Consider the following 26,755-nt stretch of genomic DNA (forward strand, 5'->3'; position numbering starts at 1 on the left):
CCATTAACCACTTCATTTTTCTGTGTTAATTTTCATCCCTCTTGTATCAATTAATTTATTGAAGATCAGTGCATCCAACTTTGTCCTTGCAGAACATCACATTGTTTTCAGACTGATGGGCGTTGCAATCATTTACCACTGCACGCTGCTTTCTGACCTGCGTGTCATAACCAGTTTCAAATGTGAAGCATGTCTGATGTACGGTGCTTATAATCAGCTGATATATCTACGTTTATGGGGTATTTAGATGACATTTAAATAGGGAAGGCATGATCAATGGTTGTAATGGGGTGAATGGCATGAATATAAATGAGCAACATGGTTGGCATAGATCTGGTGGGTTAAGAGCCTATTTCTGTGCTGTGCCATGACATTGAGTGTACCATCATTGGCAATACTCTGTTTCTTCATCAAAGAGCCCCATCGAGGTAATCAAACATGTGACCTAAATGACTGTAAATTAGCCTTCATTTACTAATCTGTGCTTTTCCAAGTGCTAATTAATTTTGTTCCCAGAAGCCCACCATTTCGCTTTTTGCATTTATGTAGAATTGGAGGATTATGACCAGAGCCTTTGTAGTTGCCACACTTTTCTCTAATCGGTTACATTCCATCTGGATTGATATTGGTATTGGTTTATTGTTGTCACATGTACCAAGGTCCAGTGAAAAGCTTTTCTTGGATATGGTTTATACAGATCAAATCATTACACAGTGCGTGGAACTAGGATACGGTAAAATAATGACAGTGTGGAATAACGCGTAAAAGCTACTGAAAAGATGCAGTGCAGGTAAATGATTAAGTGCAAGGTCATAATAAGGCAGTTTGAGGCTGAGTCCATTTTATCATATAAGTGGTCCATTCAAGAGTCTGATATGAGTATAATAAAGGTTGTCCTTGAGACTGGTAGTAGGTGCTTTCAGGCTTTTGTATCTTTTGCCTGTTGGGGTAGATAGGATCTTTGATTATGCTGGCTGCATTACCGAGGCAGTGAAAAGCGTGACCTTTCTCCTTTGGTATTTATTAAACCTGCTGAATAATGACTAATTTCTGGTGGAATATCAAATGGAATAAATTGCTTAATCAAACAGACAATCTGTTTTAATTTTATGGATAGAATTTACAATTTTGCATCATTTGAAATAATCTATGGGTGCATACTGCTTTAGAATTGTAGCTTTATGGAAATGCTGTGCAATCACAGCTACTAAAAATTTTAAGTTGATTTTCATACTTGCATTTCAGTTTTGTAGAGTAAATTGAATTAAATAATTTTAAATAGATGAGAGAGTATACATTTAACATTATAAAAACATTTGGACCATAAATATTTGTCGTAACTTTCCATATAACTTATGCTTTATCAGACTTAAAATGTTTCTCCTGTCTGATCTTATTAATTTAAATTTATAACTAATGGTATTTTTAAATATGTAGGTTTGTCCAAATATTCTTAACTTAACATATTTTTCTGTAATAATAACTACCCTCAAACTAGATTACCAAATACTTCAACAAAAAGTAGGGTTGCTTTAATTGTGATGAGCTGTTTGTTTGAGAGTTAAGAAAATTGTAATCACCAGAATACTTTTGACCAGGAACTGAGACTGTTTGTCGTTGAAACATACATTAAATAGATTATGAATGTCTTGACTTGGAATTGTTGGTCAAGTGAGACCGTTTGCAACAGGAACAAATTCAAATACTGAGAAGAAATAGATATGAACCTAAGTTTAGGAATTCCGTTCAAAATTATGAATTGATGACTGCATAAATTTGCAGATCATTGGATGTTGTATTTCCTAGGTGAACACAAGAAAATATAAGCAAGAGTTGGGCCACTGGGCTTTTCAAACCTGCCCTGCTATTCAATAAGATTAGTGTTGAATTATGTTGGTCTTATCTCCTCTTCTGTGCCTTCCTCATAACCCTCAATTCCTTGATTTTTATTTTCCCCAAATATTTATTTATCTTCAGCTTGAAGAAGTATCTTTGACCAATCCTCTTTCATCTCTTGGTAAACTATAATAGTTTAGCAATCTCTCCATTGCTCTGGTTAGTTTACATTCTGCATGCGTGGTTATTTTAATTATTATAACCTTCAACCTGTACTGCAGCTAATTTTAATGATTTTGATATGTGAGGCAAAAGAAATTTGTTTTATAAAAATTAAGTGTGTTGAATTTCTGAATAAGCGATTGTTTAGTGATAAGACTATTGAAAGCATGATGTGGAAAGTAAAGGTTTATTGAAATACTAATAAACTCAGCATGTTCTGTCAGCTTACGATGTTATAATAAACATAATTGCATCAAAAAGAACTTGCTACTACAGAAGCTACAAGATATAATTAAAGGAATTTTTATTTATCAATTAATTTAAACATTGACATATCCCTTTTATTTCTTTCAGGTTTCAAGTGCCCAATATGTTCAAAATCAGTAGCTTCCGACGAGATGGAGATGCACTTTATAATGTGTCTCAGCAAACCACGACTCTCCTATAATGGTACTGTACCAATTACTCTTGTGTTTGCAGTGTATATGGCTGATCCTTTTTAGTGTTGACAGTGAAAACATGATATATTCTGTCAAGTGCTTTGATGTGTTTCTGTTGACAATGAAAAAAATCAAGATAAAAAGTCAAAAAATACAGGCTTGAACATGTATCAATGGTCCTTGGAATGCTAAGTTCATGAAATTTGGCTAAGGGAACTGCTGCATTTTTATTTCTTCCAGAGGTGGTGTAGACTAACCCTTTACTTCTCCTGCCATTGCATTTCAGAAAGTTTCAGCTTAATTATAAGTAAATTCAAAAGGTTTTCATTGTCATCTCAGTGATAGTTTTATAACAGCATAGCTGGAGTTAAGAAAGCAAATTATTTGCTTAATATCTCATCTTAAAAGAGTGTATTGCAGAGAAGAAGGGTCAAAGTAAAGAATTATTTTAAATGATAAATGTAAAAATAAGAGTTGCAGAAAAACAGTTACTCTTTATAAGTACAGTCATAGAACGATGCTGTAACTTTTTATTGTATTTTGCAGCGCATTAGTGTTTTGATAGTTGAACTGTTGAATTGTATGCATTTGTGCATACCCATCAATTCTGGAATAAATTTTTATCAGATTTCAGCACATCAAAATAAGAAGCATATAGCATAGTGATATTGTGGCCCCACCTACATTCCAGGTCTAGTCCTCCTCCTTTTTGACTTGAGCATTCCAAGCTGATCCATCTATCACTGAGATAGAAACACATTGATTCCACTCTTGATTATGCACAGAACGTTAGTGTGCTAAATCTTGCTTTATTGATCTGTACATTTTTTTAATGTGATAACATCATGGCTTACAGTCACTGCATTGAAGGTGTAAAGTTGAGTAATTATAACGGGGAAGGGGTAGAGCAAATAAAAAGGCATTAATGTTTGGTACATGAAATGAAAGTACCATATACATGGATCAGCTTCTTTATTTATTAATTTAGAGATGCATAAGTAATAGGTCCTTTGAACCGCACTGCTCAGCAACCCCCAATTTTAACTCTAGCCTAATCAGCGGACAATCAACAATGAACAATTAACCTACTAACCAGTAGGTTTTTGGACTATGGGAGGAAACCAGTGGACCCAGGGAAAACCCACATGTTCCACAGGGAAAACATACAAACTCTTTACAGATGACTTTGGAATTGAACTCCAAACTCCAACACCCCAAACTATAATAGCATTGCATTACCGCAATGCTACCATGGCATGTGCTGTGTTGTGTTGAAGCAGTTCTAACTGGTTTGGGTACAAAAAAAATACTTTGATGTTTATTATTGTTTATTATGCTTATTTATATGATTATTGTTTAATTTTATATTTATTCTTTTTATTTTTCCTTGGAGTTCGATAAGAGATACAGTTGCTGACTTGGGGATGCTTGAACTATTTTTCATGGAGTGTACATATCTGGGAGTGTTAACTTTAGCTGATCAGTTTTTTCCTGGTATGATATTCTGAAATGCAGTGCATATATATGATGCATAAAAGTTACATTGACAAAAAGAATCACAGGGGATCAGAGGGTTAGCAGCTTTAAATTCCTCAGTGTTATAATTTCACAGGATATATCCTGAGTCCAGCACGGAACTGCTTCTATTTTCTTAGAGGTTTGCAAAGGTTTGGCATGTCATCTAGAACTTTGACAAACTTCTATAGATGCACACTAGAAAGTATACTGACTGGTTGCATCACGCCCTGGTATGGAAATATAAAATCTCCTTAAATGGAAAATCCTACAAAAGTAGTGGATACAACCCAGTCCTTCATGGGTAAAACCCTCCCCAACATTGAACACATCTATAAGGAGCACTGTTGCAGGAAAGCAGCATCCATTATCAAGGACCCTCACCATCCAGGCCATGCTTTCTTCTGACTGCTGTCACCAGGAAGGAGGGACAGAAACCTCAGGACTCGCATCGCCAGGTTCAGGAACAATTATTACACTCTACCATCAGGCTCTTGAACAAGAGGGGATAAATATTCAAATTTAGCCCTCCCCCCAACATTGAACAGTGCCCACAACCTATGGAGTCACTTTCAGGGACTCTTCATCTCATGTTCTCAATATTTAGTGCTTATTTATTTTAATGTATTTGTATAGTTTGCTTTTACAGATTGATTGTTTATCTGTCTTGTGTGCAGTTTTTCATTGATTCTGTTGTGTTTCTTTGTATTTACTATGAAAACCCACAAGAAAATGAATCTCAAGGTTGTACATGAGACCATAAAATATAGGAGCAGAATGAGGCCATTTGGCCATTGAGTCCACTCGACCATTTCAAATGGCTGATCCATTTCGCTCTCAGCCCCAATCTCTTGCTTTCTCCCCATGTCCTTTCATGCTCTGACCAATCAAGAATCTATCAACTTCTGCCTTAAATATACATGAAGACTTGGCCTCCACAGCTGCCTGTGGCAACAATTTCCACAGATTCACCACTCTGTCTAAAGAAATTCCTCCTCATCTCCATTCTAAAAGGACACCCCGCTATTCTGAGGCTATGTCCTCTGGTTTAGACTCTCCCACCATAGGAAACATCCTCTCCACATCAATTCTATCAAGGCCTTTCAACATTTGATAGGTTTTAATGAAGTCACCCCTCGTTCTTCTGAATTCCAGTGAATACAGGCCCAGAGCCATCAAACGCTCTTCATATGACAAGCCATTCAATCCTGGAATCATTTTCATGAACCTCCTTTGAACCTTCTCCAGTGTCATCAAATCCTTTCTTAGATAAAAGGCTCAAAACATTTTACAATGCTTCAGGTGAGGCCTCACCTGTGCTTTATAAAGCTTCAACATTACATCCTTGCTTTTATATTCTGTTTCTCTTGAAATTAAGGCTAACATCGCATTTGCCTTCCCCACCACAGACTCAACTTGAAAATTAAGGTTAAGGGAATCCTACACAAGGACTCCAAAGACCCTTTGCTCCTCAGATTTTTGAATATTATCTTCATTTAGAAAATAGTCTACCCTTTCATTTCTTCTACCAAAGTGCATAACCATACACTTCCCGACACTGTATTCCCTCTGCCATTACTTTGCCCATTCTCCTAATCTTTCTACATCTTGCTGTAGCCTGTCTACTTTCTTAAAGCTACTTGCCTTCCACCTATCTTCGTATCATCTGCATACAACAAAGCTATCAATTCCACATCGAAGTCGTTGCCTTATAACGTAAAAAAGCAGTCCCAACACTGACCCCTGTGGAACACCACTAGTCACTGGCAGCCAACCCGAAAAGGCTCCCTTCATTCCCACACTACCAATCAACCACTGCTTTATCTATGCTAGAACCTTCCCTGTAATACCATGGGCTCATAGCTTGTTAAGCAGCCTCATATAATGCACCTTGTCATGGGCCTTCTGAAAATCCACATATGCAACATCCACTGATACTCCTTTGTCTATCCTGTTTGTTATTTCTTCAAAGAATTCCAACAGATTTGTCAGGCAAGATTTTCCCTTGAGGAAACCTTGCTGACCTTGGCCTATTTTATAATGTGCCTCCAAATACCCCAAAACTACATCTTTAACAATCAATTCCAGCATCTTCCCAACCACTGAGGTCAGACTAACTGGCCTGTAATTTCCTTTCTTCTGCCTCTCTCCCTTCTTGAAGAATGGAGTGGCATTTGCAATTTTCCAGTCTTCCAGAACCATTCCAGAATATAGTGATTCTTGAAGGATGTATGGTTACATGTATGTACTTTGATAATAAATTTACTTTGAACTCTGAGGGGTTTTGCTGCAAACCATATATATAAGCTCACATAAGTGTCTGGACTGTTCTCAAATCAAAGTTAAGGTCATCCTCACTCTCAGATACTTGTTAGTGCATAAAGTAAGACATTGTGATATTGTCGGTAATGTAAAATAGCAAGAGCATTTACTAATTAATCAAAAAGAGATTTGGGATAAACGAGTCATTTTCAGGTTGTTCAAGGCTAAGATAGCTTGTTTTTTATTAAAGGGGTGTGAAGGGTTGTGGGAATCTGGCAGGAAAGGGAAGGCCATGGCCACATCAATTATGAGTAGAAAAATAGGCTCAAAGGAAGCCTGCTCTTGCTCATGTTTCTAAAGTTCTTACAAAAACTCCTATGTTGTGTTTCTTAATTTTTAAGACTATGTTGAGTATAAACAATGGAACTGTGAAGGTAGCAGTGGAAGAGCTGATTCATGAATGCAGGACCTGAGTTTGAGTCCGTCACAGCAGGTATAATGATGATGTACACAAGAGATTCCACAAATACTGGAAAGCTTGAGCAATACAAACAAGATGTCGGAGGGACTCAGCAAGTCATGCAGCAACTTTGATTTTCAAGGAATTGCAGGCATCTTTCCTTAAGATTAGAATCAGTTAATTATTATCATAAGGTACTTGTTCAATTAATTCCAGATGAAATTGTAAACTCAAGACTACACTCAATAATTACAAAAATTGATTGATTTGATTGATGGCATCTGTAGTCTTGTGAGACCATTGATCTGCGCCTGGAAAGTCTTACTATGTCCTCTCCAGGGCGCAGGCCAGGGCAAGGTTGTATGGAAGACCGGCTGTTGCCCAAGCAGCAAGTCTCCCCTCTCCACGCCAGCGATGTTGTCCAAGGAAAGGGCAAAGGCCAATACAGCTTGGCACCAGTGACGTCGCAGGAGTTGCCGGAGCGAGGTTGAAGGCAACGTCGGATTGCCTTAGGGACTCCAGCTCCGGATTGTCCTTGGGGTTTACTCCCGAAGCCTTTCCCATAAGTGGGTATGGCTGCAAGGCAGCGGAGGTTTGAAATCAGAGTTTTCCCATTTTTAGATGGACTGCCTTCCCAGGCTGACGAGCTCCATCTACCCGAAGCACTGGTTTTAAGGTGCTAGGATCCGCCTTGGCCCCTTCTCCTGTCAGTAGAAACAGTTCCGCTGGGCTTAGAGGCTAAGCCACATGAGAAGACCAGGAGTTGGACTTGGTTGTCAGAGGCGCAAGTCATGAGGAGCACTTTTAGGTAGTGGGAGCTTGTCCCCACTACCACTCCACGGCTTGACAACCTTGGAACCAATTACAAGAATACAGTTAAGGAAATGCAGGAGTGCTTTTGTTTCCTTTACAACAAATGTAGTCACTTCTGTTTCTAATGCCAGCTTTTCTGCAAACAAAATTTGATGAATCATAACTCTGTATTGCAAAATGAATGTTTATCATAAAGTTCCAGGAAAAAGTTAAATCAATCATGAGGCATCTTTGCTTTGGAAAAGAAAATATCGACATAGATTTAACAAATTAATTGAGTTTTCTTTACAATGCTGAATGATTTAGGCATTTTGATTTTTTTTTAGAAATGTGTTTACTTGTGCTTGTCTTATGTCTTCTCATAACCAGTAAGAGATCTGAATAAATGAACAATTAGTCATCCTAGTAACTATTTACTGGGAGAGCAGAATCTATGTGACTCTGAAGTTCTTTAAGATGCTGTCAGGGTCTCTGCACATGAGATATATTCTGAGGCACATCATCTGTTCAGAAAGCCAAACTGACCATATTTTGTTTTGAGAAAAGCTATTTTTAGTTCATTATCCTCTTGATTTTAAAGATCTCAGTCAGATAGTTATACGTAAGTGATTCAAGTTCACTGCTTTTCCCTCTCCTTATGTTGCAGACTTCTTGAGATTGTAAGGGTTTAATTGCAAGCCCACAACAACTTGTGGAAGCAGCTTATGTTTATGATAGGCTTCATGATGCCAGACTGTTTATCACATCACTTGCTCTGAAAAATCATAACTGCACTTATCAAGGATTGACTTTATTCACCATATACATTTACATGTACAGAATGAGCATTCCTTATCCAAACTGCTTGCGGCTGGAGAAGTTTATTATTTACAGATTTTGGAATATTTACATTTATGCACTGAGATACCTTGGGGACCCAAGTCTAAACACAAAATCCATTTACATTACATATACAACTTATGTACAGTTGGTGTTAATCTCTCAGTGAAATGTCCGCAGTCAGAGCACAGACATCGTGGAGCTGGATCCTCCATAGACTGTCGAAGTTGAATGACCACCTCGATCATGTTTATTATTGAGTTCCAGTGCTACGAATGGCTTCATATCACTATCAATTTCAAAGAGCTCCCTGTTCCACAGCAGCAATGATGGGAGGGGGATGTTTGTTTCATCTAATATTTTAATAATTTTGTGCAGGAAAAAATTACTTTCAATTTTCATTTTGTTGAGGTATGTGCAAATGTGTATAAAATACATAAATACCAGCATGTATTTACAATATAAACAGCATTATAAAAAGTGGTTTTAAGTGTTTGCAGTGCATTGCAGTGACAGGGGTAATAAATAGAGGGGCTGGGGGAAGCTAACTAGATTGCTGGATAGCATAAATACCAAATGGAATGAATAGTGAAATTTAAAAATTGGAAATGCTATAAGTACTCAGTAGGTCAAGTTCTTCCTGGGAGAGGTGAAGTACGTTAAAGCTCAGATCAATGACCTGTCATCAGAACAGGGATATGTACCGATCCAACTGAGATCATTTAACACAAACTGAATATCTTCACAAAATTTCTTCCAGTGAAGCTCAGTAACTCACCAGAAAATTTGACTGGGCCAATAGGCTGACTGGAGACATCACCACTGAAGTGAATAAATGCAGGATATGTCAATATTCAAGTCCTGATCAAGATCTGATGGGTTGTTGTTTTTTAGCTGTTCTAACTTGTTCTTCATGATTTGTCACATTGCTCTTGAAAATTCACGTGGCTTGCTTTGATGCATGAGCAATGAAGATTACAGAGATTCACTAACAGAAGCATTTGTTTGGCATTTGAATTTAAACAACGGATATTAAAGGCACAGAATGAAATAGGAAATACGTAGAATTCTTCTCTTTCTCAATTAAAGCTCAGAAGTACAGCATTGTTAGATGAGTTCTAAATCCATTATAATGCCACAGAACTATGATGTTGTGGCCATCACTGAATTGTGCCTGAAGGATGGTTGTAGTTGGGAGCTGAATGTCTAAAGTTACACTTTATATCAGAGGGATAGGAAGGTAGGCAGAGGGGGTGGTGTGGCGCTACTGGTAAAGAATGGCATCAAATTAGTAGAAAGATTTGGCATAGGATCGGAAGACGTTGAATCCTTGTGGGTTGAATTAAGAAACTGCAAGAGTAAAAGAATGTGGATGGCAGTTACATACAGGCCTCCCAACACTGGACCGCAGATTACAACAGGAAATAGAAGAGGCGTGTCAAAAGGGCAATGTTATGGTAGTCATGGTAGTCGATTGGGAAAATCAGGTTGGTAATGGATCTTGAGAGTGAGTTTGTTGAATGCTGAAGAGATGGCTTTTGAGATAAGTTTGTCGTTGAGCCTACTAGGGGATCAGCTATACTGGAATTGGGTGTTAGGTAATGAACTGGAGGCAATTAGGGAATTTAAAGTAAAAGAACCCTTAGGAACCAGTGATCATAATATGATTGTGTTCAACTTGACATTTGATAGGGAGACAGTAAAGTCTGATGTAGCAGTATTTCAACAGAGTAAGGGAAATTACAGTGGTATGAGAGAGGAGCTGGCCAAAGTAAATTGGAAGGAGCTGCTGGCAGGGATGTCAGCAGAGCAACAAAGACGTGCTTTTCTGGGAAAAATAAGGAAGGTGCAGAATATATGTATTCCAAAAATAAAGAAATACTCAAATGGTAAAATAGTACAACTGTAGCTGACAAGGAAAGTCAAAGCTATTGTAAAAGCAAAAGGAAGGGCATACAACAAAGCAAAAATTAGTGGGAAGATAAAGGATTGGGGATGTTTTTAAAAACCTGCAGAGAGCAGCTAAAAAAGTTATTAGAATGGAAAAGTTGAAATATGAAAGCAAAATAGCAAATAATATCAAAGTATGTTAAAAATAAAAGAGAAATGAGAGTGGATATAGGACTGCAAGAAAATGAGGCAGGAGAAATAATGGGAGACAAGGACATGGCTGATGAACTAAATGAATATTTTGCATCAGTTTTCACTGTGGAAGACACTAGCAGTATAATTGATGATATAGTGTGTGAAGGAAGAGAAGTGAGTGCAGTTACTGTTACAAGAGAGAAGGTGCTCAAAAAGCTGAAAAACATAAAGGTACATAAGTCACCCAGACCAGATGAACTGCACCCTAGATAGTGTAGAGATTGTGGTGGCATTAGAAATAATCTTTCAAAAATCATTGGACTCTGGCATAGTGCCAGAGGACTGAAAAATTGCAAATGTCACTCCACTCTTTAAGAAAAGAGGAAGGCAGCAGAAAGGACATTATAGACCAGTTAACCTGACCTCAGTGGATGGGGAAAATGTTAGAGTCAATTTTTGAGGATGAGCAGATGGAGTACTTGGTGACACAGGACAAGATAGTACAAAGTCAGCATGGTTTGCTTCAGGGAAAATCCTGCCTGATGAACCTGTTGGAATTCTTTGAGGAAATTAAAAGAAGGATAGATAAAGTGGATGCAGTGGGTGTTGGCTATTTGGACTTTCAGAAGGCCTTTGACAAGGTGCCACACATGAGGCTGTTTACCAAGTTACAGAAAAGTTACTAATGTGGTTAGAGCATTGGCTGATTGATAGGAGGCAGCAAGTAGGGAAAGAAAGGATCCTTTTCTGGTTGGCTGCCAGTGAGTAGTGGTGTTCCAGAGGAGTCAGTGTTTGGACCACTTATTTTTATGCTATATCTAAATGATTTAGATGATAAAATAGATAGCTTTGTTGCCAAGTTTGTAGTTGATACGAAGATTGTTGAAGAGGCAGGTAGTGTTGAGGAAACTGGTAGGCTGCAGAAGGCCTTAGACAGATCAGGAGAATAGGCAAGGAAGTGGTAAATGAAATATAATGTGGGAAAATGCATGGTCATGCACTTTGGTAGTAGAAATAAATGTGCAGACTGTTTTCTCAACGGGGAGAAATTCCAAAAATCTGAGATGCAGTGGGACTTGGGAGTCCTTGAGCAGAACACTCGAAAGGTTAACTTGCAGATTGAGTTGGTGTTGAGAAAGGCAAATGCAATTTTAACATTTGTTTCAAAAGGTCTAGAATACAAGAGCAAGGTTGTGATGCTGAGGCTTTATAAGGCACTGATGAGGCCTCACCTTGAGTATTGTGAACAGTTACGAGCTCCTCATTTTAGAAAAGGTGTGCTAGCATTGGAGAAGGTCCAGAGGAGGTTCACAAGGATGTTTACAGGAATGAAAAGGTTATCATATGAGGAACATGTGATCGCTCTGGGTCTGTACTCACTGGAACTCAGAAGGATGTGAGGGGTGATCTCATTGAAACCTTTCGAATATTGAAAGGCCTAGACAGAATACATGTGGAAAGGATGCTTCCCAGGGTGAGAGATTCTAAGAGGGCACAGCCTCAGGATAGAGAGGCGGCCTTTCAAAACCAAGATGTGGAGAAATTTCTTTAGCCAAAGGGTGGTGAATTTGTGGAATTTGTTGTTATATGTAGCTGAGCAGGCCAGGTCATTGGGTGTAGTTAAGGCAGAGATTGATAGGTTCTTGATTGGACATGACATCAAAGGTTACGTGGAGAAGGCCGAGAACTGGGTTGAGGAGGAGAAAAAAAAGGATCAGCCATGATTGAATGGCAGAGCAGAATTGATGGGCCAGATGGTCTAATTCTGCTCCTATGTCTTATGGTCTAATCAGATTAAACAACTTCAGACAGAATGGCTGAGAGAATACGATAAGATCATGCTTTATAAAGCCAAGTAGTTTAAATGTCGATATACATAGAATACCTATTCATAATAAAGTCATATTATTGCCTTGAGGTCACCTGTTGCAGCCACCAGGGAAGGAGATGCTGGAGCTAGCTATGAGCCATTGGATTCCCTGTTGGGTTGGGGGGAGTTGGCCACTTCTGTCGGTGCTGCTCTCCAGTGTTCACTTGGTGTTCACAATTTGGATTGTGTTCGTCTGTGGTTGTACTTGCACGAGATGAGAAACTTGTCTGTGACAGTTTCCATGCACTATCAATCTACAGGCCATGGCAGTCAGGGATTTAGGCTATATTATAAATTTATATATATTTTTGTAACTTTTTCTGTTATTGTATTATATGTGCTATTTCTGCTGTGCGTGATTATTGGTACTGTGTTCTGTACCTTGGCCCAGGAGGAACACTGTTTTATTTGGCTGTATTCATGTGTATGGTAGCGTAGTGGTTAGCACAATGCTTTACGGTACAGGTGACCCACGTTCAATTCCCGCTGCCACCTGTAAAGAGTTTGTATGTTCTCCCCTTGACTGCATGGGTTTCCTCTGGGTGCTCCAGTTTCCTCCCATAATCCAAAAGACATGCTTATTGGTAGGTTAATTGGTTGTTGTAAATTGTCCTGTAATTAGGCTAGGATTAAAATAAGGGGATTGCTGGGCGGCATGGCTGGAAGGGCCTTTTTTACACAGTATCTCAATAAATAAATATTTCAGTTTCAAAATAAATACTGCAGTTTTTGATTGCTATTGCCTGTATGGTGGGGGGGTAGGGGTGTTGGTACTTTTGCTGGTGCAAGCCAGGGGGAGGGGCTGCGGCTTGTGCGTGGGAGGGGGAGTGGGGCTTTGCGGATGACTTATTTCTGTCATCCATTTGTTTTTTTTTCTGTTTCGTGGATGTCTGCGAAGAGTAAGAATTTCAGGTTGTATTCTGTATACTTTCTCTGATATTAAATTGAACAGTTTGAACCACTTGAAAAAAGCACTTGAAGTAGATTTGTCAAAATATGAAGTATGTTTTCATATCACAAAATAGCTTCAGCTATTTTGGTAAAGTAAATTGATTTATTTTGTTTACAGATTGGTTTTGATATTTTCTGTTTTGAAGATTTACTATTAGGAGTTTTTTATGAATTGGTGTTCTATGTATAATCTACATTTAAACTATGGATTGAGAGAAAGATTGCAAGCAACTACTATGTTGATCTTTCAAGTCACATTTAGTAAACTGCTCATTAACGTAACTACGGCACAAAGTGCATAATTTATGAAATTCCCATTAAGTTAATTTTATTTGAATATTCCTTTGCATCCACCTCTCCACCATAGGTAGGTTCAGTGCTCAGATTGGACTGTTTCTTTGGGTGACTCTTCTACCTTCAAATATCAGACCAGAATAGCTCCTTTACAAGCTTACAGGCTCACCTTGGAAAATTAATGTACATTCATTACATCTAAGCATTAAGCTGTCTGCTGTACAGGGGGAGAATCTTGTGATTGCGTTAATACAAACATGAGAAACTAAGATAATATGAACAGGAGTATATCACTTGTTCCCTCAGATCTAACCCTACCATTCAAAATGATCATGGCTGACCTGCTCCAGACCTGATTACATTTTCAGTGCCAGTTCCACATGGACCCCAATTCCCTAATCTTTCAAAAAATGATCTATCCCTTTTCAATTCTCCACAACAGTCTAGCCTGTACAACATTTGAGGTAGAGAATTTCAGAGATGGATCACCCATAAATTCTTCCCACATAACTGTAATTAATGAATTAAATCCAGAAAAAGAATATTGAGGACCAATGCCATGTTGACTTAACTGGCTTTCAATACCTTTAAGTATATATAACCAGCTAACATCAAATGCCTACTTGTAAGAACCAGTTTTTTCTAGGCAATATCACAACTGCTCACTAAGCGTTCAGCTGTTGTAGTTATGCATCAGTGTGCCTTTCAGCTCTAAGATGCTTATCTCTTAGTAAATTGCTTTCCTTGAACAGAATTGATGAATTTCACTTCTTCAGGGTAGAAGTATCTGAATGGTAAGTTGAACTGAATTTAGTCCTTTGGATCATCTAACTCCCAAATGAAACTAATCTTTCATTATTTGATAAGTTTAAAAATCACTATTGATTTTTGTATATTTTTAATTAATAATATCAGTTTTGGACTTTCAAGAGAAATGACTGTAGGTTTCCTTTACAGCTTTGTTGAGTCTCATCAATAATCAAACAGTTAAATTATGCTGACTATTTGAAGAGATTGATTCTATAGACACATCACATCACTAAAGTCAGCATGGATCTTTTCTTTGGTTTGAATGTTAATCTGTGGCGCTGCAATGTAAAATGTTTCTTCTATCTCTGATAGAATCTGAAATCAGTATCCTTTTTAAACCTTTATTTACTGGAGCAAAGGGGTGTTTCTGTTTGTTAAATACAAATGAAAGTAGCGGAAGCTTGCTTAAACCACAACCAAACTTGTATTATTGGGATCTGTTACAGATGCTTGATATGGAGATTCCTGTTGCTGTTATGGCAAGTTTTGGTTGAGCTTACTGGAGTGAAACATTAATAGTCTTTCCAAATAAATGTAAAGTCTTTATAATGTGAGCCATGCAGTTCTTCTTGGATTTTATGTCTTGTCCTCCCAAATAAAAATGTTTTATTCTTAAAGATACAGCCCTTCTGGCCCTTCGAGCTCCACTGCCCAGTAACCCTGACAATCCCAATTTAACCTTAACCTAATCACAGGGCAACTTACAATGACCAATTAACCTACCTGGTACGTTTTTGGATTGTGGGAGGAAACCGGTGGACCTGGAGAAACCCATGGGGAGGATGTACAGACTCCTTACAAAGGATGCCAAGATTGAACTCTAACATCCTGAGCTGTAATAGTCACACTAACTGCTAAGCTACCTCGGCATCCAACTTCATTCCAACTTCACTTAGACTTCCATTTTATTTCCATCCTAGCATTTGCATCCAAATTGAAACATTGAAGCTATGATTAAAATATTATGTGACTCAGATTATATAGGTGTATCACTTGATCAAAAAGTAGCAGAGTTAGCTCACTGAACTGGATTGTGATCTTGTTAATACTAAAGTAGATCAAATATTGAAGAGATCAGTTGCATTTGGGAATTAAATCGAAAGGATGAAGTTCAACTCAATTTATCATTCCTATTTTCTTACCCTGAACAATACATCAAACTCATTTGAAGCTGATTGGGCTAACTTAAACAAAGCCTATTTGGTGATCATGCTAATTTGTTGCCTCAAAGATGGCACAGGTTATATAATGTATATGGCATAGTAGTATTATAATTGTTGGTTGGCTGCATTTTGCTCAGTGAGAGGATATAAAGTGATCTTTAACTTGCACACATTTACTTTGTCACACATTAGTAATGGATGTGAATTTGTTTAGCCTGCAATGTGTACTGCATTTGGGTTACTTCATGTGGCAGCTGTTTCACAGTATAAATGTCTAGAGATTGAACCAAATTGCAACCATTTTTAAATGGGAAATTATGTATGTAAGACAAAGTTTGTTTGTACTCAATCTAACAAAGTCCTATTTATTAGGAAACCAGTTTAGACACTTCAAGGTGCCAGTAATCCTAAGATCAATTTCAGAAGGGGAGCGCTCAGACCGAAGATGTAGGGCAGAAGGAAGGAAAAGATAATAAAGTTGATCGCATTGTTAGGGATAAACAGAGAGAAAGAGGTGGAGAGTTTCTTAAATGCATCTGTTTTAATGCTAGGAGCATTGTAAGAAAGGTGGATGAGCTTAGAGCATGGATTGATACCTGGAAATATGATGTTGTAGCTATTGGTGAAACATGGTTGCAGGAGGGGTGTGATTGGCAACTAAATATTCCTGGATTTCGTTGCTTCAGGTGTGATAGAATCGGAGGGGCAAGAGGAGGAGGTGTTGCATTGCTTGTCCGAGAAAATATTACAGCGGTGCTTTGGCAGGATAGATTAGAGAGCTCATCTAGGGAGACTATTTGGGTGGAATTGAGGAATGGGAAATGTGTAGTGGCACTTACAGGGGTGTATTATAGACCACCTAATGGGGAGCGAGAATTGGAGGAGCAAATTTGTAAGGAGATAGCAGATATTTGTATTAAGCATAAGGTTGCGATTATAGGAGATTTTAATTTTCCACACATAGACTGGGAAGCCCATTCTGTAAAAGGGCTGGATGGTTTGGAGTTTGTAAAATGTGTGCAGGATAGTTTTTTGCAGCAATACATAGAGGTACCGACTAGAGAAGGGGGAGTGTTGGATCTCCTGTTAGGGAATGAGATAGGTCAGGTGACGGAAGTATGTGTTGGGGAACACTTCGGGTCCAGTGATCACAATTCCATTAGTTTCTATATAATTATGGAGAAGGATAGGACTGGACCCAGGGTTGAGATTTTTGATTGGAGTAAGGCTAACTTTGAGGAGATGCAAAAGGACTTAGAAGGAGTGGATTGGGACAGTTTGTTTTATGGGAAGGATGTAATAGAGAAATGGAGGTCATTTAAAGGTGAAATTTTGAGGGTACAGAATCTTTATGTTCCTGTTAGGTTGAAAAGAAAGGTTGAAAGTTTGAGAGTGCCATGGTTTTCGAGGGTTATTGGAAACTTGGTTCGGAAAAAGAGGGAGATCTATAATAAACATAGGCAGCATGGAGTAAATGAGGTGCTCAAGGAATATAAAGAATGTAAAAAGAATCTTAAGAAAGAAATTAGAAAAGCTAAAAGAAGATACGAGGTTGGTTTGGCAAGTAAGGTGAAAATAAATCCGAAGGGTTTCTACTGTTATATTAATAACAAAAGGATAGTGAGGGATAAAATTGGTCCCTTAGAGAATCAGAGTGGACAGCTACGTGTGGAGCCAAAAGAGATGGGGGAGATTTTGAACAATTTCTTTTCTTCGGTATTCACTAAAGAGAAGGATATTGAATTGTGTAAGGTAAGGGAAACAAGTAGGGAAGTTATGGAAACTATGCCGATTAAAGAGGAGGAAGTACTGGCACTTTTAAGGAATATAAAAGTGGATAAATCTCTGGATCCTGACAGGATATTCCCTAGGACCTTGAGGGAAGTTGGTCTAGAAATAGCAGGGGCTCTGACAGAAATATTTCAAATGTCATTAGAAACGGGGATGGTGCCGGAGGATTGGCGTATTGCTCATGTGGGTCCATTGTTTAAAAAGGGTTCTAAGAGTAAACCTAGCAATTATAGGCCTGTCAGTTTGACGTCAGTAGTGGGTAAATTAATGAAAAGTATTCTTAGAGATGGTATATTTAATTATCTGGATAGACAGGGTCTGATTAGGAATAGTCAGCATGGATTTGTGCGTGGAAGGTCATGTTTGACAAATCTTATTGAATTTTTTGAAGAGGTTACAAGGAAAGTTGACGAGGGTAAGGCAGTGGATGTTGTCTATATGGACTTCAGTAAGGCCTTTGATAAGGTTCCGCACGGAAGGTTAGTTAGGAAGGTTCAATCGTTAGGTATTAATATTGAAGTAGTAAAATGAATTCAACAGTGGCTGGATGGGAGATGCCAGAGAGTAGTGGTGGATAACTGTTTGTCAGGTTGGAGGCCGGTGACTAGTGGTGTGCCTCAGGGATCTGTACTGTTTCCAATGTTGTTTGTCATATACAGTAATGATCTGGATGATGGGGTGGTAAATTGGATTAGTAAGTATGCAGATGATACTAAGGTAGGTGGCGTTGTGGATAATGAAGTAGGTTTTCAAAGCTTGCAGAGAGATTTAGGCCAGTTAGAAGAGTGGGCTGAACGATGGTAGATGGAGTTTAATGCTGATAAATGTGAGGTGCTACATTTTTGGTAGGAATAATCCAAATAGGACATACATGGTAAATGGTAGGGCATTGAAGAATGCTGTAGAACAGAGTGATCTAGGAATAATGGTGCATAGTTCCCTGAAGGTGGAATCTCATGTGGATAGGGTGGTGAAGAAAGCTTTTGGTATGCTGGCCTTTATAAATCAGAGCATTGCGTATTGGAGTTGAGATGTAATGTTAAAATTGTACAAGGTATTGGTAAGACTGAATTTGGAGTATTGTGTACAGTTCTGGTCACCGAATTATAGGAGAGATATCAACAAAATAGAGAGAGTACAGACAAGATTTACCAGAATGCTACCTGGGTTTCGGCACCTAAGTTACAGGGCAAGGCTGAACAAGTTAGGTCTTTATTCTTTGGAATGTAGACGGTTAAGGGGGACTTGATAGAGGTATTTAAAATAATGAGGGGGATAGATAGAGTTGACGTGGATAGGCTTTTTTCATTGAGAGTAGGGGAGATTCAAACAAGAGGACATGACTTGAGAGTTAGAGGGCAAAAGTTTAAGGGTAGCACGAGGGGGAATTTCTTTACTCAGAGAGTGGTAGCTATGTGGAATGAGCTTCCAGTAGAAGTGGTAGAGGCAGGTTCGGTATTGTCATTTAAAGTAAAATTGGATAGGTATATGGACAGGAAAGGAATGAAGGGTTATGGGCTGAGTGCAGGCCACTGGGACTCGGTGAGTGTAAGTGTCGGCACAGACTATAAGGGCCGAGATGGCCTGTTTCCGTGCTGTAATTGTTATATGGTTATATGTGTCCAGAATATCATCAATGTGAGTGGTTCATTTTAATTCTTTACTGAGAGAAATTTGATCAAAAGGTTATAACCGTAAACATCCATAATTAATTTGCTGCAAACTGAGGATGAAGCTATGGTCAGGGTAGTGAACTATGCGTGACTCGTTGTATCATGACATGATATGAAGGCTCCAATGTGCCGGTTTGTAAAGAGCTGTAGAGAATTGTAGATGCAGTCAGCTCAGTCATGGGCACTAGCCTCCCCAACATTGAGGACATCATCAAAAAGCAGTGTCTCAAGAACACTGCATCCATTACGAAAGACTCTCACCATCCTGTACATGCCCTCTTGATGCTACCTTCACGGATGAGTTATAGGAGTCTAAAGACTCACCTCAAAATTTTATGAACAAATTCTCCACTGCCATCAGATTTCTGAATATCCAGGAACCATGAAACCGTTAACACAACCTTCTCTATTAAGCTCTCTTTTTGCAGTATTTATGTATTCTTTTATTTCTTATTGTAACTTATAGTAAATTTTTAATGTATTGCAGTGTACTGCTGCCTCAAAACATATTTTGGAATCTGAATCAGGTTTAATATCACTGATGTGAAATTTCTGTTTTGCAGCAGCAGTTCAGTGCAATACATAAACAATAGTACAAATTACAATGAGAAATATATACACTATATGCCTCCTGTACCTAATAAAGTGGCCAATGAATAGATGCTTGTGGTCTTCTGCTGCTGTGCCCCATCCACTTCAAGGATCAATGTGTTGTGAATTCAGAGATGAATTCTGCACACCACTTTTATAACGGTTGGTTATTTAAGTTACTGTCAGCTTGAACCAATCTAACTATTGTTACCTATAATATCTAAGGGAGTGAACTATCTAACAGAGTTTCAGACACCTTAAGCCAATAGGCTCAGGGTGGTCCTGGACTTATTTCCACTTGGAATAGTTTACTTATTAATATTTAATTATTTATGGTTTTATATTGCTATATTTCTACACTATTCCTGGTTGGTGCGACTGTAACAAAACCCAATTTCCCTCGGGATCAATAAAGTATGTCTGACTGTGTATTCTCCTCTGACCTCACTCATTAACAGGGTGTTTTCCCCTACAAAACTTCCACTCACTGGATGTTTTTTTTCTTTTTCGCACTATTCTCTTTAAACTGTAGAGACTGTGTGAAAATCCCAGGATATTGTCATTAAAATCCTGTACCTCCTGCCTGATAGTAGTAGTAAGAAGAGAGTATGCCCTGGGTCCATGGGGGTCTATGACGAAGGATGCTGCCTCTTTGAGGCATCTTCTTTTGAAGGTATCCTTTATGCTTGGGAGGCCATGGTGGAGCTGGTTGAGTTTACAACTTTCTGATCATGAACAGTGGCCCCTCCATACTAGACAGTGATGCAGCCAGTTAGAACGCTCTCCACAGTACATCTGTAGAAATTTGAAAGCGTTTTTGGGGACATACCAAATCTTCTCAAACTCATAATGAAATAGTCACTGGTGTGCCGCCTTCATAATTGTATCAATATACTGGGCCCACAATAGATCTTTTGAGATCTAGGATTTTGAAACTGCTCGCCCTTTTCATGCTGACCCCTCAATGAGGACTGATATGTATTCCCTTGACTTCCCCTTCCTGGTCCACAATCAATTCCTTATTCTTACTAATGTTGAGTGCAACAATATTGTTGTGACATTTCTTAGCTAGATGATCTATCTCACTCCTGTGTCATATGTCAGCATTAATAAACTTGATTCGATTATAATAAAATGTTTCTCTTATCCACCCCAGATATCATCTTTAATATCAAAAAAATTCTCTTATGTAGTTTGCATATATTAGAAAAATATTTAGTGCAGGTAGGTGTCTTTAAAAACTGAGACATCAGTGAACTGGTAAGTGTTTTCACAAACCGGTGGTCACAGATTTGCGGACACAACTGTGAACATGGGATGCATTGAGCTAGCTTCGTCGATGGACGATGGAAGGGTGGTTTCATACTATTATCCCTCCAAATCCTTTCTGCTATAGAAAGATAACTCTGAAAGTGCTAGCTCACTTCCTGTGGATCACCATGGGAATGAGATAACAGCTGTCTGTCTCATGAAAATATGTCATGAATGAAGTAAGCAGGTTTGGTTGTAGCACTCTGAAAAGGGGAAAAATGCAAAAACCTGTCCCAGTTTCAGTTGTGTTTCTGTTATTTATTTGTCATCAATTCTGTTTAATGTAGAAGAAGTTCCTAATATTTAATTTCTAGATTGGTATGTTTTCATGTCATAATAAACACATCAGTTTCTGACGTTACACTATTGGAATAATTCCCTATTGTACATTGTTTCACACAACAAAATCAAAATGACCTTCAACATGCAAATGGTTGGATATATGTAGTTCCCCTTGAGGAAGAAATAACTAAGGATCATAAAGCCATATCAGTAACTATTGTCATTCATTTTAATACATATATACTCATCCTTGTAATATCTTTGAGCAGATTATTTTATGGAAAATTTAAGTTCCTGAAAAAACTTCGAAGCAAACTGATTCTCAGTTTAGACAGGTGAGAAAACAGGCTAAAGTGAATTCTTCCAGTAAAAATGCGGTAATACCTCTTTCAAAAAAAAGTTGATTAAGTTAAATGTGGCTACATATAACTTCTGTGCATAAAATCAGTATCTACCAGGTTATAGTTTGTCGCCATATGCAGTTTTTTTCCAGGTGATTAGAAATGTTAAATGCTACTTTACAATCAGTGAAGAATTTTCATTTCTCCTTGTAGGTAATATATGAAAATTTTGCATATTGCAGAAGAAAATTTACGTGAAACAGCTGTAGCCTAATATCACACACAAAATGCTGGTGGAACACAACAGATCAGGCAGCATCTATAAGGAGAAGCACTGTCGATGTTTCGGGCCGAGACCCTTCATCAGGACTAACTGAAAGGAAAGATAGTAAGAGATTTTAAATTAGTGGGGGGAGTGGGAAATGTGAAATGTTAGGAGAAGACTGGAGGGGGTGGGATGAAGCTAAGAGCTGGAAAGGTGATTGGCGAAAGTGATACAGAGCTGGAGAAGGGAAAGGATCATGGGACGAGAGGCCTCAGGAGAAAGAAAGGGGAAGCACCAGAGGGAGATGGAGAACAGGCAGAGTGATAGGCAGAAAGAGAAAAAAAAACTAAATATGTCAGGGATGGGGTAAGGAGGGGAGGAGGGGCATTAACGGAAGTTAGAGAAGTCAATGTTCATGCCATCAGGTTGGAGGCTACCCAGCCGGTTTATAAGGTGTTGTTCCTCCAACCTGAGTTTGGATTCATTTTGACAGTACAGGAGGCCAGAATGGGAATGGGACGTGGAATTAAAATGTGTGGCCACTGGGAGATCCTGCTTTCTCTGGCGGACCGAGCGTAGGTGTTCAGCGAAATGGTCTCCCAGTCTGTGTCGGGTCTCACCAATATATAAAAGGCCACACCGGGAGCACTGGACGCAGTATACCACACCAGCCGACTCACAGGTGAAGTGTCACCTTACCTGGAAGGACTGTCTGGAGCCCTGAATGGAGGTGACTCCTCCCCTTCTTACCCCATCCCTGATATATTTAGTTGTTTGTTTTTTTTTCTCTCTCTCTGCCCATCACTCTGCCTGTTCTCCATCTCCCTCTGGTGCTCCCCCCTCCCCCTTTCTTTCTCCCGAAGCCTCCGGTCCGATGATCCTTTCCCTTCTCCAGCTCTGTATCACTTTCGCCAATCACCTTTCTAGCTCTTAGCTTCATCCCACCCCCTCCGGTCTTCTCCTATCATTTTGCATTTCCCCTCCCCGCCACCCCCCCCCCCACTACTTTCAAATCTCTTACTATCTTTCCTTTCAGTTAGTCCTGACGAAGGGTCTCGGCCCGAAATGTCGACAGTGCTTCTCCTTATAGATGCTACCTGGCCTGTTGTGTACCACCAGCATATTGTGTGTTGTTTGAATTTCCAGCATCTGCAGATTTCATCGTGTAGGCTAATATATTGTGTTGCTCAAGGTACAAACTCACAATATACTGACTGCATTGTGTCCTGCAGAATTAATCAGGAATATCAAAAATTTGCAGAAAAATTTGAGCTTTAGAACTATATTTGTACTGGAGGCTAATCCACTAAATTTAAAAATCCAATTTGTCAAAAATGAAAGGGGTGACACAGTTGTGCCCATGCAGACCTGCTTCTGAACAGCTCCAGTAGTCAACAACAGAATTTATATGACCTCTTTGTGATCATAAGCATTTAACCAGTTTTCTGGCTTCCTCCCAAATCCCAGAGACATGGTGGTAAATTCATCAGCTATTTTAACTTGTTCTCTTTGCAGGAGGATGGCAGAATAATTGGGGAGGAGTTGATGGGCATGTGGGAGGGAATAGGTTACAAGGACATAGCACTGATATGACAGCTTAGACAGCTGGCATGTACTCAGACAGAATTTCTGTATGCAGACAGCATTTCTTTTCTATTTCTTCCTTTCCTGTGCCTCTGGACACCTGGTATCCTTGTGATTGTGAAGTTGTGTAGCATGCATCAGAATCGATGTTTGGAAATGCGGGAAATATGTTCTATCAAACTGTGGATAGCAGATATCAGGAGTTAATAAATACTAGTTGCCTTCATGTATATGTCGAGAGTTAAAAAGCCATGTGGTTGATTGATAGATGGAAACTTTATTGATCCCAAAGGAAACTACAGGATTACAGTAGCATTACAAGTGCACAGTTTTACAAATATTAGAAGAAAAGTAAGAAAGAATAAAAAAGTTACCTTAAAAATAAGATGTATAAGATTTACAAATCAAAGATTATAAGATTTCAAGTTCACACTGATGAGATGGTAGTACAAGAATTTCCATAATATTATACAGTAATGGATGCACATTCACACCATCCAGATAAGAAATGATGGTGGTATTGCACAGAGTGTCAGCAATAGTGGGGTGTGATAAACAGATTAAACAGAGCTCTAGTAAACAAGAGTTAATAACAGTCTAACAGGAGGGGCCCATCACTTCCTTGGCTATAGGTTGTCTCATTATAGAGCTTAATGGCTGAGGGTAAGAATTACCTCACATGGTGCTCTTTGGAGCAGTGCAGTTGTCTTAGTCTACCTCTGTTCAGCCAAGGTGGCCTGCAGAGGGTGAGAAACATCGTCCAGAATTACCAGGATTTTCCATAGGGTCCTTTGTTCTACCACAGCCTCCAGTATGATGAATGGACCGCATCACTCAATACCTGTTGATTGAAGTGGCTTGAATACAGTGCCATTTGACAAGGCCAAGATTCTGCTCTCTTGAGTTTTATATAACTTAAGTTTAATAACTTTATTTTTAATAACTTGAGTTTTTAATAACTTAATTTGAACACAGAGCATGATAAGGAAGTTTACAGATGATAGAAGCTATAATCTACTGTCATTTGATTAACAGTAATGACAAAATCTTCAAACTGCAGGTAGATCTTGCCAGTTGGTTAGAAAAGCAGCACATGGAATCTAATCTTGGTGTAAGGTAATGTATTTGTGAAAGAGCAATGAGGCATTTAGTAGGTTGATTTAATGTGATTTGGAGGAATATGGTCACCCTTGGTTTTCATTATATTCTTACAACTTTCCTAGTTGAAAAACAATATAGGTTTTAGTACTGTATAGTTATTTTTAGGAATACAGTAGATATTAATAGTTTGCTCTTTAGAATGCTACCTCTGAAATAGAATTTGATTTTAAACAGGTTGATTTGGTTATCAAGAGAATCTCTCAATTGAATATTCCAGAGTTCAAAAATGGACAGCTCCTTAATATTAACTGACATTCAGTAAGTTGATTTTAATAACTGTGAACACTTTGAAAACTTTTATTGCATGTAACTCCAGTACTGTTGCTTATTCAAATTAATTTATTGTTATGCATATTGTATTCTGAGCAAAATATTACTAGACAATACATTACAAATGGCAATTTAGTAAAAATATTTTGATAGGATTGGAATAAGCAGAGAAATGTTGATCATATATGATCAAGAATAATTGTTGATTAAAATAAGCTTTTAATTGACTACAAATAAGACAAGTCAAATTGCACTCAAATTCTTCACAAACTGTTTCTAATTTAATTCAATACCAGTAATTGCTGGTGACCTATGGCGCAGGACCATGTTGTGGTCACTTCTGGGATACACTTCTGAGTTGCCTATTTGCTACTTATTAATTATCAGTGGTGCAGATACTACAAGCTTCATAGTTAGAGCAGACCATATTGTTGCTTGCTTGTTACATCAGCAGCTGTCTTATTTTATATCTTTCCTTGTTCTCCTATCAGTTCCTCCTTTATTTTCAACTAGCTACTGCTGTTACTGCTTCATTAACTTCATTAAACGTTTCATGGCCCCGTGTCTTTTAAACTTAATCTAATAATTATTTCCCTTCCTACTAACACCTCTATCCACCATTATTCAATAGATGTTAAATATTAAAAGTTATGTCTTTAGGATATATTTATATAAAAATATATAAAAGATATATTTAAAATGTCGTTATCTACGGGTGAGGTGCTGGAGGATTGGAGGATAGCTCATGTTGTTCAGTTGTTTAAAAAAAGGCTGTAAAAGCAATCTGGGAAATTATAGGCCGGTAAGTTTGACGTCGGTAGTAGGTAAATTATTGGAAGGAGTACTAAGAGATAGGATCTACAAGCATTTAGATACACAGGGACTTATTAGGGAGAGTCAACACGGCTTTGTGCATGGTAGGTCATGTTTAACAAATCTATTAGAGTTTTTCGGGGAGGTTACAAGGAAAGTGGATGAAAGGAAGGCAGTGGATGTTGTCTACATGGACTTCAGTAAGGCCTTTGACAAGGTCCCGTATGGGAGGTTAGTTAGGAAGATTCAATCGCTAGGTATACATGGTGAGGTAGTAAATTGGATTAGAGATTGGCTGAATGGGAGAAGTCAGAGAGTGGTAGTGGAGGATTGCTTCTCTGAGTGGAGGCCTGTGACTAGTGGTGTGCCACAGGGATCAGTGCTGGGTCCATTGTTATTTGTCATCTATATCAATGATCTGGATGATAATGTGGTGAATTGGATCAGCAAGTTTGCTGATGATACAAAGATTGGAGGTGTAGTGGACAGTGAGGAAGGTTTTCAAAGCTTGCAGAGAGATTTGGACCAGCTGGAAAAATGGCAGATGGAGTTTAATACAGACAAGTGTGAGGTAATACACTTTGGAAGGACAAACCAAGGTAGAACATACAAGGTAAATGGTAGGACACTGAGGAGTGTAGTAGAACAGAGGGATCTGGGAATACAGATACAAAATTCCCTAAAAGTGGCATCACAAGTAGATAGGGTCATAAAGAGAGCTTTTAGTACTTTGGCCTTTATAAATCAATGTATTGAGTATACGAGTTGGAATGATATGGAGAGGTTGTATAAGGCATTGGTGAGGCCGAATTTGGAGTGTTGTGTGCAGTTTTAGTCACCGAATTACAGGAAGGATATTAATAAGGTTGAAAGAATGCAGAGAAGGTTTACAAAGATGTTGCCGGGACTTGTAGAAACTGAGTTACAAAGAAAGGTTGAACAGGTTAGGACTTTACTCCCTCGAGTGTAGAAGAATGAGGAGAGATTTGATAGAGGTATATAAAATTATGATGTGTATAGATAGAGTGAATGCAAGCAGGCTTTTTCCACTGAGGCCAGGGGAGAAAAAAAACCAGAGGACATGGGTTAAGGGTGAAGGGGGTAAAGTTTAAAGGGAACATTATGGGGGGGGG

The 26,755-nt window shown here is 38.5% G+C and overlaps 1 protein-coding gene across 1 annotated transcript in view; it reads left to right on the forward strand.

Moving 5' to 3' along the window:
• The window catches only part of znrf1 (zinc and ring finger 1), a 249,110-nt gene that overhangs the window by 116,477 nt on the left and 105,878 nt on the right, over window positions 1–26,755 (forward strand). Inside the window, exon 2 of the mRNA XM_073069807.1 lies at window positions 2,413–2,508. Coding sequence (XP_072925908.1) covers window positions 2,413–2,508 — 96 coding nt within the window. The remainder of the gene's footprint in view (window positions 1–2,412; window positions 2,509–26,755) is intronic.

The sequence above is a fragment of the Hemitrygon akajei genome, chromosome 17 (genome assembly GCF_048418815.1).
Source record: "Hemitrygon akajei chromosome 17, sHemAka1.3, whole genome shotgun sequence".
NCBI classification, from domain to species: domain Eukaryota; kingdom Metazoa; phylum Chordata; class Chondrichthyes; order Myliobatiformes; family Dasyatidae; genus Hemitrygon; species Hemitrygon akajei.